Genomic DNA, 16,237 nt, shown 5'->3' on the forward strand with positions numbered 1-16,237 from the left:
TCTGGTTTTGTTTTCATTGCTTTTCACTCGTGAGTGTAAACCCTAGTTCTATGTTGTTGTGGGACTTAATTAGGATGATACAGATGAAACCCTTAGCATGGTAACTAGTACATGTTAAATATCCCGTGGGCTCTGGTGCTCTCTCTCTCTTTCTCTCTCTCTCTCTCTCTCTCTCTCTCTCTCTCTCTCTCTCTCTCTCTCTCTCTCTCTCTCTCTCTCTCTCTCTCTCTCTGTCTCTCTCTCCCTCCCTGTCTCTCTCTCCTCCACACACACACACACACACACACGCACACTAAAATCACTACACTACAACAATAGTGTTATTGCTTCAGTTTGAAGTGAAGAAAACCGCACTCCATAAAGATGAGTAACTGGCCACAATCTGATGTGGGACAGGAATTGTATGAGTGAGTTTTGCTTGGTGGAGGGTTAGAAGAATAAAGCAACCATAATTCTTAGATTAAAAACTGAGTTCCAAATACTAGCAAGCCCTAAGTAAGACAATTTATTTATTTTAATTGAAAACTGAATGGTAGTTCAGTAAAAGACAAGCATAGTGGAAGAAGTTCTTGAACAAACAGCAAAGCCTTGAAATCTGTGTATTCAGGAAAAGGGAGAGTGGAATTGTAAGGTTGGTATGAAGAGATGAAAACCTCATGTTCTAGTTAAAGGTGTGAGTGGTCCTAGCCACACCCACTCAAACTGTGTGCTGAAATACAGGTGGATGTCGTTCTCTGCATTGACTTCTGTCAGTCTTCTCACTCGTTCCATTTGGTTTTGGTTTTTTTGTTTTGGGAAGATCTAGCCATAGATTTTCTGTGTAGCCCAGATTGGCCTCAAACAAAATACAATCTTTAATTTTTTAAAAAAATCCTTAAGATTATATCTCTATGTCTTCAGGGTACAGGAGGATTTCTTTGATAGATTTGACTTTTAGTAAAAGAAAATGATACGTTAATAAACTTGAGTATTACATGATGCCACCAATATCTCCAAAAATTACAAATGCAACTGGTTAGTGCATTTGCATATTTATGTGCATTTGTTTATAACATATACACAAAAGAAAACAAGTAAGCTAAGTGCATCATTGCAAACTGAAAAATTCTTGTAATACAATTCAGGTCTAGAAATGGGAATGGCTAGAACCCCCCCAAAAATTATCCCTCCCTCTTCCTCAAAGATAGTGAAAGATAGCCACTGTCTTTAATTTTATTCCTTAACTTAGTTTTTTCTGTGTTTTAGTTTTTAAAAGATCATGAACCATATATTCTTCTGTGCCTCATTCATATTTTTTTAATTTATCTGTATCATTACATATAGATAGAATTAGTTCATTTTAATTACATACACACTTGGCAGTTTTTAATGAATCATATATCTATTATTTTGATAGATGTCTGAGATAGTTTAAGTTAGTTGGGTCACTAGGAATAGTACTGTTGCTTTTTTGGTTGGTTGGTTCTTTGTTTGCTTGTTTTTTTTTTTTTTGTCATGGTTCTTGTGCTCAGTCACACACATTTTAGTTGGTTATATTGCCAAGAATTGTGTTTGTATTTAATTTTGAAGTTTAGTGATTTTAAACTCCCATCAGCAATGTATGGAAATTCAGTTTGGTCCACATATTTACCAGTCTCTGTGTGGTTGCAAACATGTGTCTTTGTGGAGGTCAGAGGACATCTGATGTCATTCCTCAGGCTTTGAACTTTCTTTCTTTCCTTCTTTCTTTCACACTTTTCCTCCCCCACTCTTCTCTTTCCTTCTTTCTTTCTTTTTTGAGACAGATTCTCTGACAGGACAAGACCTTGCCAAATAGCCCAGGCTGATTGGTTAGGAAGCCCCGGGGCTCTCTGTTTCCAGCTCCCCAACACTGAAATTGCAAGGGTGTTTCCCCAAGGCCTACTTTTCTTATGTGGACTCTGTGAATTGAACTCAGGACTGGAGCCCGAAAAGCAAGCACTTTACCAACTGAGCTTTTTCCCCAGCCAGCCCTTCTTTTCACCAGTCTTGAATTTTAATTTATACTAATTTTAATTTATACTTTCCTGATGTCTACTGAGCTCCTTTTCAGTTAGTTAAACTTTTCAGAACTTTTTTTTGTATACTGAACCATTTTTTCTGTTTCTCGACTGATTAGAAATTCTTTATTCTAAATACACTGTCTTTGACAATTATAGATCTTGGAAATGTTTTCTATTTGTGTTTTTATTTTCTTAATGTTCTTTTTTTAATGAATGTAAGTTCTTAATTATATGTTAGTCCAGTTTGTTGGTATTTTTTGTTTTAAATGTTGTCTTACTTTCGTATTTGCTCTGATGTGACACCATGACCAAGGCAATTTATACAAGAAATGTTTATATGGGGGTTTACTGTTCCCGAGGGTTATAACTGTCATGGTGAGGAGCAGGGCAGCAGGCATGGTGTTAGGTGTTAGTTAGAGTGGTAGCTGAGTGTGCACATCTTGATCCCAAGCACAAGACAGAGAGGGAATGACTGGCTTTTGAAACCTCAGAGCCCACACCAGTGACACACCTTCTCCAACAGGACTCCACCTCCTTGTCATGTGAGACTGTGGGGGCCATGCCTTTTTAAACCACCACAAATGTTTGTTTCTTTTTGCTTTCTTTCTTTTTTTTTTTTTTTTTTTTGCTTTGCTTTAATTTAAAAAGTCTTAGGTTATAGAATTGTTTCTTGGTTCTTTTCTGCAAATTTATTATTTTGTATTTAGATCTACAGTTCACTTGGAATTGATTTTTGTGAATATTAAATTATTTTCCCTCAGTAGTCTGCTTGACCTAGATCCATAACCAGAAAGATAACCCGTTCTCCATCTACTGCTGCCCCAGTTCCTGAGTACCCCTTTGATCCCCACTTATTACCATAAATGCATAAGTATGTGTCATTATATTAATTGACAAATTTTGTTTAGTCTTTTACATGGTTTGACTCTTAAGTGTGTTCCGAAGGCCATGTGGTAAAAGCTTAGTCTCATCTGTTGATGCTTGTAGGAGGTGGGGTCTAACGGGAGGAAGTCAGTGTCTGTGAATTTCCTTGAGAAAGATGTATTTTGCCCCTAGCCCCTGGCTCTTTCTCCTTGCTTCCTGGCTGCCACTGATAGCCCTGCTTCACCTCAGTCCCTGCTGGGATAAATGATGCTCCTTCTTACCCCTGGCCTGTAACAGCAGAGCCAAGCGACTGAGCTGAAACCTCGAGCCACAATAAACTCTCTTCAAGTTCTTTTTCTGGGGATTTTACCACAGGGATGGAACATTTTCTCTTATCACCATCATGCTCTGTAAATTGTAACCTTATAATGCATGCTGCTATCTGATAGAGCTAGCCTGTCCTCTTTTTCTTCTTTTATAAGGAAGGTTTTCTTAGTTCTCTATTTCCTTTCAGAATTGGCCTTTCAGTTCCTGTAACAGTATTTTTGAATATTGATTGAAATTTCATTAAGTATAGACCAATTTGGGGAAAACTGACTTTAGGAGACAGACTTAAAACTGTGAATTCTCTTTTCACTTCTTTAGGCCTTTAATTCTACTGATTAATTTATCAAATACAAAAATGTTTTTGTGTAGGAATTTTATACTCCGTTTGTGAGAGTTATTTTTAATGATACTAGAAATGACTATCTTTGATTATTTAAAATTTGTAGTGTCACTATATATTAATGATTAATCTTTTGCATTTTGGCCTTGTAACTAGCAACATTATTAAATTTACTTCCTGATTTTCTTTGTGTTTTCTGGAGTAGTTTGCACACATGTAACTGAGTTTCTTCTTTCTGTGAATCTTCACACCTCTATTTAACTGCTTCAGTGTTGCATTAATTAACTTGGACTTTCACTAGAGTGCTGAATAAATGTCAGAAGAATTTATTTTTATGTTAGCCCTAAGGGAAAGGTTTTCAATATTTTTCCTCTTTAAGTGTGATGTTTATAGTGCAGTTCTTTGGTTTTTGGTGTGTGTGTGTGTGTGTGTCTGTGTGTGTGTGTGTGTGTGTGTGTGTGTGTGTGTGTGCGCGCGCGCAAGCGCGTGTATGTTTAAGCATCCATTTTAATAAGGTACTACTTGTCTTTTTTTTTTTTGGTTTTTTGAGACAGAGCTTCTCTGTATTGTTTTGGAGGCACTACTGGAACTCGCTCTGTAGACCTGTCTGGCCTCTAACTCACAGAGATCCACCTGCCTCTGCCTCCTGAGTGCTGGGATTAAAGGCATGCGCCACCAAATGCCCAGCGGTACTTCTAGTCTTATACACCATAAATATACCTTGAATTTCACCAAATGTTTGTTAAAATAAAATATGAAATTACTATATTTTTAATCCTCTTATTTGTGAGTTTATTACTAGATTCATTTCTGTTACTTCCTTCATGTGACTTTTTTGAGTTTATTTTACTGTTCTTTTTCTAACTTTTTGCAACAGATTTGTTTCTTCAAGCCTTTTGTTTTGTTTTGTTTTGTTTGTAATACAGATTGAGCATACCTAATTTGAAAATCCAAATTCCAAAACACTCTAAAATCTGGAACCTTTGAGTGCCGATATGCTAACAGATTTTTGTGGTAACTTGTATTTGGGATTTGCAGATTAGAAGTACTCAACAAAGTCTATACAAATATTTGTGCATGTGCTTACATGCAGTGCGTGTGTGTGCGCGCGTGCACATGCATATAGAAGCCAGAATACAACACGAGGGAGTGGTTCTGTCCTTCTAGCCTGTTGGTTCTAGAGACTGAACATGAGTCCTCTGGCTTGATGACAGGTGCCTTTGTCTGCAAAGCCATCTTGCTTTCCCTGTCTCTTTCCTAATGGGAATACAGATGTGGCATATTAGTGAGAACTCTTCAGCTTTATTCTGGACTGTCCTTTTCATGGTCTCATGGCATTCCCCTTAAATTGGATTCTGCGTCCTACAATTTCTCCTCAGTATAGAATGGGTAATCTTTTTAGCTGGCCTTAAGAATTCTAAAGAATTGGTCCACAGCTAGGTATGGTGGTGGCTCATGCCTGTAGTCCTAGCACCCAAAAGGCAAAGACAGAAAGGCCAGCCTGGACCACATGTGAGTTCTAGATTAGCCTGAGTGAAGCACTATCTTCAAAATAGAAAGAAAAAAAGGAAATAAGGAAGACAGAATATAATGCATATCTTCCCAATCCTTTTTTAGTGGTGGAAGTGGGAGAAAAAAATGGGCATGTTTTTCCACTTCTGCCAAAAAATACTGATAATTCAAACTTATGAAAAAAAGATAAGTTCTTTGTAGTTGTTCTGTATTCCATTTGGGAGTCATTATTTGGTTTATGAATATTAAAAGACCTAATTTTGTATTCTAAAACGATGTGCTGAAATTGATGATTCATCTTATGAGAAGCAATCTTGCAAACTAGAAATCTTTCATTGGATACATCAGATAGTATCTGCTATTTTTCTAACTTTACAAAATAGTCTTACTGAAATTGGTTTTCTTCTTTGTTTCAGGTAATAAACTGAATGATATTCTTAGGCAGCATCAAATTGAGCATATTTTCGAAGATCCAGCTATGCAGGTATGTGGAATGATTCTAGTATAACAAACTAGATTGAAATTCAATTGTAAATATATCTATATCCTTATGAATTATTGATTATAGTCAATACAAATCTTCAATATATATTCTACTTAGAATTATTCACATTTGAAATTGCCTATTACCTTTGAAATTTTGCTTTTAGCTTTGATTCTTATAAGGGAAAATTTGATTTTGCTAACTGAAAGTGAATTCTTTGTCCATGGAAATTGCTTATTTTTTTTTCTATCTTTGGAGCTGATGTTATATATGTTAAAGTATCTGAGATCTGAAATGGAAATTCACTCAAGTTTTGAAACATACTAAAGTGATTTCTCAAGATGTGGCTAGCTATATAATTATTTCAGTTCTTACAAATTATGATATTATTGAAAAGGCTGGGAATATTGATTAAGGGTCCTGCATGTGTAAGGCTGTGAGTTTGATTCCTATCTCCCCTACTAAAAAAACCCAGAAATTATAACTGAAGCATAAACTAATGCAGATAATAATAAAATATGCATTAGTATTTTAATGTTTATTTCCTGAGGTACTTTTTTTTACTTTAATTTCAGATTTTATCAACAAGATAAACTTAATCTTATAGCATAGGTCTGAAGGTTTGTTTAAGCAGTAGCAGCAGCAAAAGACACATCTTTGGAGCCCCAGAAGCTCTCTGGATGTGCTATTGCACATGGCTGGAGTCTATATTTGGCTTAATCGTGACAGTGTATTTACCAGTAACACAGCAGTGATTGCAAGACAACCATCAGAGGTGTCTGTATTATTCATTGTGATTGTAATTATTGGAAACCTCAAAGTAGCAAAACAGTAGGGACACATCTTCCCTTACCATTACACAAACTGTAGCAGCTCTAATTCTTAGCAGGTGTAGGGTCTTTTCTACCTGTACAGTTTTTATAATCATAAAACAAATCTTGATTCCTATTCTTAATCTTCATGGGAGAATATTGTTTCTGTCTCCCAACTCCTGTGTAGTTCTCCATGTCTCCCAGACTTCCATTATCATGCCTTGCTTTTCACTGTGTTTTGCAGTGGAGAGAGAAGGGGTGATATAACATAAATGGGTGTTGATCTCCTTCCTGGCATATCCTTGACCACGTGTAGTTCATCCTTGTAACAGCTGAGAAGCATGGAGAAAAGTAGAACACAGTCTGCAGATTCAGCCCTGGAGCCAGAAGTGGAGTGGTTGGTGAGGGTAGAGGGGCTGGGCTACAAGCAAAGAAGGTATGCCAGGAACTCCTAATGACATGCTCGCAGTTCTGTCCACAGGGAGAACCCACAGTTGTTGAGAATTTTAAATTCGTTGTGGTATTTGGTGTGATAGTGGCTCCTCCTGTGTGGTAGCCTAGCTTTGGAGAAGAGAGTAGTTGCATTGCTCTTATTATCAAAGAGCACTATAGACAGACTCTACCTTGAGAAGAGGCTATTGTTTGAGATGGAGCATTCTAGAGTCCCAAAAATAAGGAGCAGTTGTAAGTTACGAAGTTTTTGGGCATAGGACCTGGTAGAAGATGGTTAGGTGAAGTAGCAAGGGCTGAGGCATGGGGAGCAGGCAGACATAGATGTGGTAAGAAATTTAAAGAGCACAGAGCTCAGACTGTGAGGACGTAATGGAGGAGCCTCTGTGGCAAGGAACCAGTCTTGTTGCTAGTGCATTACAAAATTCATGGATATCAGATTACTTGGCCTCTGGAGCTATCTCACTGCTGCCTCTGGCTTGCTACCAGCAGTATTGAGAGCCTTGAACTCAGGTTCAGCAGTTAACTCTACTGCCTCAGCTTCCTCTCCACACACTGTGTTTTACTGCTGGGCAGAATGTGAGAGTCAAAGAGTGCTGTGTTCTTTCTTCCTCTCCAGTGTGAAACTGAGTGGTCTTGTACTTCGCTGCCTCTCCAAGGTCACCCTTCCTCCATTGGACATTTGTCACTCTTTGGTACACAAACTTTGGAGGCTCTGGAGCTCAAAGAAATCTGTCTAGTAGGTAATAAGCAAATGACAGAATAGGAATTTATACCATCATATCTCTATAGTACATAGATTTTTATAACCATCCACAGACAATATTAAATCCCTTTTTAAGAGCCCAAGAAGTTACAGCATACTGTAAGACAAAGTAAAACTAAATGAAATGAAATTGAAGTTTAAAGGCATCTATGATTGTAAAAACTGTTTCATTTTACCACACCAGCCCTTTCTCAAGGCAGCCTATGATTCCTCCTTTGGGTGGAGTGAGAATGTAGTGAGTGGTCTCCATAAGCAACAGGAACATACCAATAGGGGCCTCAGTAATTTTAAAAGAAGAATCTGTGTAACAAAAAGTAACAATATGATAAGACAAACAAAGTTTTAGATCTTTAAAATGTGATAGATCCTCAATGTCAGACTTGAAACAGAAGTAATCTGTAGACTTGAAAACAACTGAAATTATCTTTTCAGAGAAATTTTAGAAAAGTGAATGAAGAAAACATACTTATGGGACACAACCAAAAAATAAATATGCAAATTTCTGAGAGTCTCAGGAGGAGGATAAAAAAATTGTAAAAGTTACTTAAAGAAATAATGAAAACTTATAAGACCCTTGGGAGAAATCTAGATATCTAGAATCATGTTTCCAAAATATGTTCAACCCCAAAATGGTTCTGAAAGTTCAGTTATAAACAGCTTCCTCTGTTGCAAGTTTGATATGTTTTATGTATGCCTTATGCTCCTTATGCTAAAGCATTTAGGAGATACACAAATGATAGAGGAAAGAATCAAAACATACTATTTATAGAAATCATCAATACTGTGAAAGAAAGCAAAAGAAGATGAGAACAAAGGAACTTCAAGCAGATTGCATTGGTAGTAAGTATTGACAGTAATTACTTAAGTAATCCTCCAATCATAAGATACAAAGCAAGTGAATGCTATTCGTAAGACAGTCACTGTGGCTTAAAAGGACACTCACAGGTTAAAAGGAAGAGAAGGGAAAAAAGTACCCCATGCAGGTAGAAAGGAGGGAGGGAGGGAAAGAGGAGAGGAAGCCATTGACTTTTCTTGTCTAGGGTTTTTTATAGAACTATGGCAGAAACTGAACAGACATTAAGATAACTGCTATGAGATTGTTTACTGCTCTCTCATAGACCAAGTCAGTGGAGACTCCATTCTACATGTGCCACTGATCCAATACATGAAATGCTCATACGTTGTTCATGTGCTGTCCACCCACTAAGGGTAGTGGAACACCCCTGGCCCCATTTCTGACTTGAGATTGGCTAGCTGCTGACATTTACTGCTTGATATATTTGGCTCTGGCCAACATAACCATCATAGACCTTGCAAGTGTCTTGCTTGCTGTTAGTTGAACCGTGTTCCCTTTTTTTTCTCAGATTTACATGATCAGTTTATAGCTTTGCCATGGCAGAAAGTTAATGCTATCTCAACCATTAGCAGATAGCTGCAGTTATTCTTGGTTACCTCATATTTAGGTCCTTGTCTATGGGGTCATGTAAGCTGGTCTCCTAGGTAGAAAATTCTCAGGAGAAGCCATTCTTACTTGCAGTTTCATCTGTCACAATTGGCTGCATTATACAAAAGGTGGACCATAGTCCTAGTGGCAAGAATGTAGGAAGAACAAAGTATTGGTCAGAGTACAAACTGCTAATAATAAGATCATAAATTCTGGAGGTCTAATATGTGCATGCTATCTGCCATTAAGAATAATATGTTGTGATTTGGTTGTAAATATCTTTTATGTTCATTATTCAGCCTCACACAATCACTAAGTAAAATTTAAAAGCACAATGAAGCATTTCACACGATGGTTAAAAAATCAAACAGTGGCAATGTCAAATGCTATTTTGTGGTTTCTTTTCCCAAAGGTTCATATATCGGAGGCTTGGTCATTGCTGTGACAAAGTTCAGAAGAGGTAGAACCGCATGGGAAGTGGCTAGGTCTTTAGGGGCTTGTTTCTCAGAAGATACTCATGCTAAACTGTAGGAGTGAGTTTGTCTCATGAGAGTTGTTACAAAAGAGAAAGCCCGATCTCTGAGGCACTCTTAGGCTTCCTGTCTCAGTGTTATCCTTAACCTTTGTATGTGCTTCCAGCATGATGCCATCAGCCATGTGGTAAAGCCAGGAAGGTGCTCGCCAGAGCATAGCAGAATCTGGCTCTTGAACCTTTAGAAGTGTGAGCTAGTTGGACCTTCTTTCTTAAGACATTATACAACCTCTGAAATTCTGTTGTAGGGATGGAAATGGACTGTTGCAGCCATGCACTGTTGTGGTGGGAGTGTAAATGCTATAGACATTCTAGAAAATCATTCGGTAACTTATTTAACAGCCATTAGACTCGTCACTTGTGCTCCTGAGCATCTATTGCAAATGAATGACAACTATGTTTACACACATGTGCACCAGCATGCTCACATACATGAATACACAAACCTGTATATAAGTGTTTATAGCAGCTTTACTTATAATACAGACACCATCTGTAGGAAAGTGGTTAAATTAAAACACTTACCTAAAAGTCTCTTAAGTGTGTAGTTTGTACTTGTAATATACTATTGTTGGACAATAGAAGTGGTTAGTTAACTCAGTATGGTGGCTTACACCTATAATTCATCACCCAGAGGATCGACGAAGCTTGAGGCCAACCTAAGCTACAGAGTAAAATGTGTTCCCAAATATCCAGGATATTGTACTGAGGGGAAAAAAGCCAGTCCCATGAGATTACATTCACATTAACAGTCTTTTTTAAATGGGGAAAATATATGCATGCATATCTAATGGGTCTGTGGGGAAGGGAGGGTAATGGAAAGGTAGTGTGGCTAAAAGGGGCACTGAGGGATCCTTGACTAATGAAAACGCACGTATGTGGGGGGGGTTCTTATGTCTCACAATGCTTGGTATTTATCCTTTGTGTCTTTTACATCCTGTATCCCGATCCTACCCGTCTCTGCCTCTGCAACCCCCCCAAATAAAACAAAATAAAGTTTAAGGGAGGAAAAAAGAAAAGAAAAAGGAAGAAAGGGAAAATGTCATCATGGAAGCTTCAGTGTGACACAGTGAGTCACATAGTAACCCCCTTACATCTTTACATGCGTGTGTTCATCACAGAAGTCACTGGTCTAGTTGGAGTCCCTGGTCTCTGTTACACCACTGATGCTGGGCCCTCACTGGGACTCTTTCTACCCATTTCTGTCATAGAGACCTGCAGCCCTGGCTTCACAGGACTGACACCCCCTCCCCATGCTTCTGCAGATCACAAATGGGGTGGACAATGGGGGATGGGCCAACACTTGACCCTGGTTCTAGGCCTGAGTGGTTACAGGGTTAGTCAGCCTGCCAGCTCTCCTCTGTCTTCACCACCAAGGTGAGCTCGCCAGCACTGCCCTGGCTAGTTCATCCCTTGCAGCAATGAGCAAGGGGTGAGATCAGTTCTCACACACCTAAACCTTCAAGGTCAGCTCTTCTGTGTTGTCAGGCAAGCCCTGAGTACTGCAGCTGATGAGGGGCAGGGGTAGCTCTCCTGTTCTTATCAGCTAATCTCTCTCACCTGCCCCTTACCAGCTGATGCACTCATGAGAGAGGGCCCGACACCTTACGGGGGGGGGGGGGGGGCAGCACAGTAGAGCTGACTGTATTCACAGAGGCAGGGGCCAGGTGGCCCTGGGGGTGTGAAACTAGGAGAGCAGGTCACACCCCTCTCATCTGCCATGTGGTAGTGTGGTTGAGGGAAAGATGCCCACCTCCCCTCACCCCTTGACACCTGACCCAACAGGTGAGGATCAGGGCCAGGTTTCCCACACTCATGGGTAGCTCATCTGTTCCCTCCTCAACCAGGTCAGCTCCGCTGTGCTGCCCAGAGAAGGTGCAGGGCTTGCTTTCCTGGGTGTTGCCGCTGGCTAAAGGGGTCAGCTCCCTCACCAGCTAGAGGCAGTTGGGAAGGGGGAAAAGCACCTTTCCCTCACCCCTACCACCACACTGCAGACTAGAGAGGCAGTACCAGCTATGCCCCTCTCACTCCCTCAGGGGCAACTCTACTGTACTGCCCAGGTGAGGTTCAGGGCCTGCCTTCCCAAGGAGTTGGGTCAGGTGTCAAGGGGTGAGGGGAGGTGGGCATCTTTCCCTCAACCACACTACCACATGGCAGATGAGAGGGGCGTGACCTGCTCTCCTAGTTTCACACCCCCAGGGCCACCTGGCCCCTGCCTCTGTGAATAGGGTCAGCTCTACTGTGCTGCCCCCGTGAGGTGTCGGGCCCTCTCTCCTGAGTGCATCAGCTGGTAAGGGGCAGGACTGGTTCTGGTGTTGCAGCCAATGAGGGGCAGGGCCAACTCTGTACAGCCCTATCCTCTTGGCCTTTGGTGGTAACAAGGACCTCAGACATCAACACAGACCATGCCTGTATCAGGGCCATGAACATAGGCATGGGCTCCTGCCCAGATTCAGACATCACCATCACCATGTTAGCGTAGCAATCAGGTCACCTAACTCTGTGAGTTCGAGACCAGCTGGTCTACAAGAGCCTCTAAAGCCACAGAGGAAACCCTGTCTCAAAACTCCAAAAAACAAACAAACAAAACAACAACAACAAAACGTTACCATCATGCTCTTGTATGTGGTATTATCTATCTGGGTTATGTCATTATACTACAGAAGGTCCCCAGCCTACAGTGGTTTGACAAACAACTTGTCAGCTTTTGATGATGTGAAAGTGATGCACATTCACATCTTTTCTTGAATTAATGATATGTAGTCCAATAATGATGGGCAGCAGCTGTGAGCCCAGCTCTCAGTCAGCTGTGTAATCACAAGTGGGAACATACTCTGCAGGCTCTGGGTTGCTGAGCCCCTATGTTTTCTAGGGCGGTGAATTAAATGCATTTTCAACCTCAGGTGAGATTGTCATCCATCTTAAGTTAAGGAATATCTACATGTTATATTGTGACTTAACAAAATGTTTCCATTGAGGAAAGTTGCCCAATTTGCCTGTCATAATTTCCTACAACTACTACAATGTAAACCCAGTTATCTCAGAAAGAAAAAAAATAGAGTTTAATAAATACTTTTAAATTCATACATTGGAATTAGATTTATTTAATTTATAAAAGGTAGAAATGAGCAAATTAAATTCAGTAAAAGAAGAAAGGAAGTAGAACTTGACTAGTGGAAAAGAATGGCTGTGTGCAAATCATTTTCAGAGATCAAAGGGAAATGACTGTTAGTGTTTGAGAAAACTACTGAATTTTCTTGTGAGTGTTTTCTTCATTCTAGGACTTAGTGTACTCCCCAGTTTGCCCTAATGCTTATTGTTTTATGTGTTGTTTTCTAGGTAAATGATCAAATTCTCTGTATATTATAGTAATAGTCACATGCTGTTCTTTTTAAATCTTCCTTACACTGTGTTGACCAGAACTTTGAACAGTAAGCAGCCTTGTATTGTTACTGAACTTAATGTAAGCTTCCCTTGTTCATCACAAATAATAATTGGTGTTGATGGTTGGTAGATATTTCATCAAATAGAATATTATTCATAGTTCTTACTGGCCAACTTTTATCCTGTGTGGTTAAATTTACCAAGGGCAAATCAGTGTTTTTCTTTTCTTCCTCCTTTTGATACATTTTGCAAAGTTATAAAAATTTTAATGACATTTAATTTTAAGCCTGTTTCAATTTTAGCTATAATACTGTGAGAAAATGTTTTTAAAAGACTATTTTCTGTTACAGAACAGTGTGTCTAAAGGAGGCAGAGGTGATGTACTAGTAAACTCCAAACAAAGGTAAAGTATTACCTGTTACATATTATTTTTAAGTTGCTTGACCATTGAAAGAGTTCCTTTAGTTTAGGAATGTTTATTTTATGGCTTGCTATAATTAAGCATTAATGACATACTATTGAGTTCATAAAAATATTGGTGGAGTCTATGAAAGTGGATTATAATGGAGGATGATCTTGCCTGACTCGAGGATATTTGGTAATATCTGGGAGCGTCTCTGATTTGCTTACAGGTAATCCCTGTGGAAAGTGAGGCTTTACTGACTGGAAGCCAGAGAAGCTGTTAGTACTCAAGCCCTCTCTCCTCCTGCCCCTTCCACACAATCAAGGAGGTTCCAGTCTAAAATATTACTTGAGCTAAGAAAAAAAAGCAAACTATTGATTCCTACTAAACACAAATTTTTATTTTTAGATTTATTTACTTGTTAGATAATTAAAGTAAATGGAACTGAATACAGTCTTTTAATTGTGTGTTTTCCTTTAGTTCTTTACCTCTTATTGTTGAGTATGAGAAACATCTGGAAGAGCTAACCAGACAGGTGACCTATTACCAGGTAAAATTCGTAATCACTAAGCTTTTGTGTGGCTTTACTCTGAGAAGAAAATATGGAGGTCTCATTCATCTGTAGATGTGTATGTTTAGACATCTCTTCAGGTTTCTTTTAAATCTGGTATTCCATTGTTCTTGTTCTCTGGCAGAGGCATATTTCAGAAGCTTGGAGCTGTGTCCTAGTTGCTTTATTATTTGCTTGTATCTCTGTGCTCAGAACTGTTTCATAGCCTCTCATAACTTACCCTTATTCTACCCATATTAGTCACTATTTGTAGAATGGTTTTCCCCCATTTTCAAATCTATTTCTGCCACATGCCACTATCTTACGTCTTTAGATAAGATATTATTAACCTACTTCCAGTATAGGCTTAGGTTCTAGCAGATTTTTATTTTTATTACTAGTGGAATTATTTTATTATTTAAGAATAATAAAAATAAACTCATGAGGCTATCTATAGGCACATCTGTCTCAGGCCTCTGAGATTAGGCTCATGAAAAACTAAATATAATATAGGATTGTTATTTAAGTTACTCACATTTCATTTCTTTGAGTTGAAATAAATACCTTTTACCCTTTGTCTGAAATTTTTGATACCAGAATAACAATATAAATATTTCATCTTTAAAAGACTTCTTATTTTTAAAATTAGTAATAGGTTTCCCTATGGGGTTTTCCTGGTTTGTAATTTGCCTTCCATGTGTACTTGCACTTTTCCGTACCTCCTTTTCTCAACTATACCCCTTGGCCCTAGTGTTTCCTTCTCCACTTTTTGTTTTGTTTTCTTTTGTTTGTTTTTTACGAGACAGGGTTTCTCTGTATTGTTTTGGAGGCTGTCTGTCCAGCCCAGCCTCGAACTCACAGAGATCCGCCTGCCTCTGCCTCCCGAGTGCTGGGATTAAAGGCGTGCGCCACCACCGCCCAGCCTCCTTCTCCACTTTTGTTGTTGTTGTTTTCCCCACTGTCTTCTCTTAAAGTTGCTGCTGCTGCCTCCTTCTAAAATGTATAAAGAGTTGTAAAACTTAAACACTAAAAACAAAGCTGCCAATCAAATAATGGACAGTTCACAAACGAAAGAAATACAAATGACAGATAAATATTTAGAATTATTTCTTAATCAGAACTTCTGTGTCTCAGGCTAAGCCCACCAGCTGATAATGGCTGCTCTTTGTTAGAGCTTGAATAGACCAATGATTGTATTTGGTTTTGATACTAGACCCTGAATCAATTCACTAATGGTAAAGAAAGCAGGGTTAATTTGATGCAAATGTGAGAAAGCATAATGACTTTGTATAAAAATAACCCTGGAGACTGATTTTCTCAGAGTGCTACTATGGGGCAGACTCTTCTAGCCCCATTTTCTTTTCTCTTAATGCACGGATAGGAAGACATTCTGTGCTGTTTTAGAGTAAGCATTGATGACTTTCCATCTCTCTTACAAAATACCTGAGAAAAATCAACTTAAAGGAGGGAAGGTGGATTTTTGAAAATGGTTTCAATGGTTTTGAAAATGAACACCTGGCTCAATCCTGAGAAGAGACAGAATATCATTGTAGCTGGAGAACATGGTGAAGGACTGTTCACTTTATGGTGTCTCGGAAGCAGAGAGAAGAAAAGGGGTGTGATGACAAAATACACCCTTGGAAGGCATATCCCTGCTGACCTGTGTGTTCAAAATAGGCTGTGTCTTTGAATTGTCCATTAAGCTTTGGACTAATTTGTTGATGAAGTTAGAGCCTTTATGATGCAAAGTCCCACCTCTGAACATGAACTTTCAAAGTGAAAGTCTATGGGAGGCATTTTATACGCAACCTTAATATAGGCCTTTGAGTGTCAGGTAAATCCCATGGCTTGTGGAAACAAGAGAGTTAGATCTAAATTAATCATTTTTACATTATTTTTTGATTAATAGATTGATATATACCTTTTCTAAGAGAACACAATGCTTACAATTCCTAAGAATAAAGTTAGATATTTTTTGTATAAAGTTTATATAGATTTTTCATTTCCAAGTTGATTCCTTTATAAACTTAAAATAAAGTTATAGAACTAGATTCTGTATTATCATAAAGACAATTTCTTAAGTTAATTCATTTCCCATTCTTTATGATGATTTTTTTTTTGCTTTTGACCATTTAAATTTAAACCAACCATAACAATGTCTTTTTTCCTTTAGATAGGCAATTAAAGAACAAAAGTTCTTTTTGTGTAAATGGTGTTTTGCTTTTAGTTTTAAGACTAACAAATCTAAAGTTGCTGCTGAATTCATTCTATGAATTGCTGTGATGATATATTATGTATTTCACTTGTTTCAGAATAGCTAGTTGTCTGGAAATTAAACTCTCTTAACA

The 16,237-nt window shown here is 38.6% G+C and overlaps 1 protein-coding gene across 3 annotated transcripts in view; it reads left to right on the forward strand.

Moving 5' to 3' along the window:
* Sclt1 (sodium channel and clathrin linker 1) overlaps positions 1-16,237 on the forward strand; it is a 133,667-nt gene that overhangs the window by 1,223 nt on the left and 116,207 nt on the right. For 2 of the 3 annotated variants that reach the window (XM_021226894.2, XM_005069675.4), the window contains exons 2-4: positions 5,481-5,548; positions 13,287-13,339; positions 13,820-13,889. In XM_021226894.2, the coding sequence (XP_021082553.1) occupies positions 5,481-5,548; positions 13,287-13,339; positions 13,820-13,889 (191 nt within the window). Of the gene's footprint in view, positions 1-5,480; positions 5,549-13,286; positions 13,340-13,818; positions 13,890-16,237 lie in introns of those variants that run through there. The other variant, XM_013113044.3, reaches the window with a different exon arrangement.

This window comes from Mesocricetus auratus, unplaced genomic scaffold, assembly GCF_017639785.1.
Source record: "Mesocricetus auratus isolate SY011 unplaced genomic scaffold, BCM_Maur_2.0 Super-Scaffold_100011, whole genome shotgun sequence".
Classification (NCBI taxonomy): Eukaryota; Metazoa; Chordata; class Mammalia; order Rodentia; family Cricetidae; genus Mesocricetus; species Mesocricetus auratus.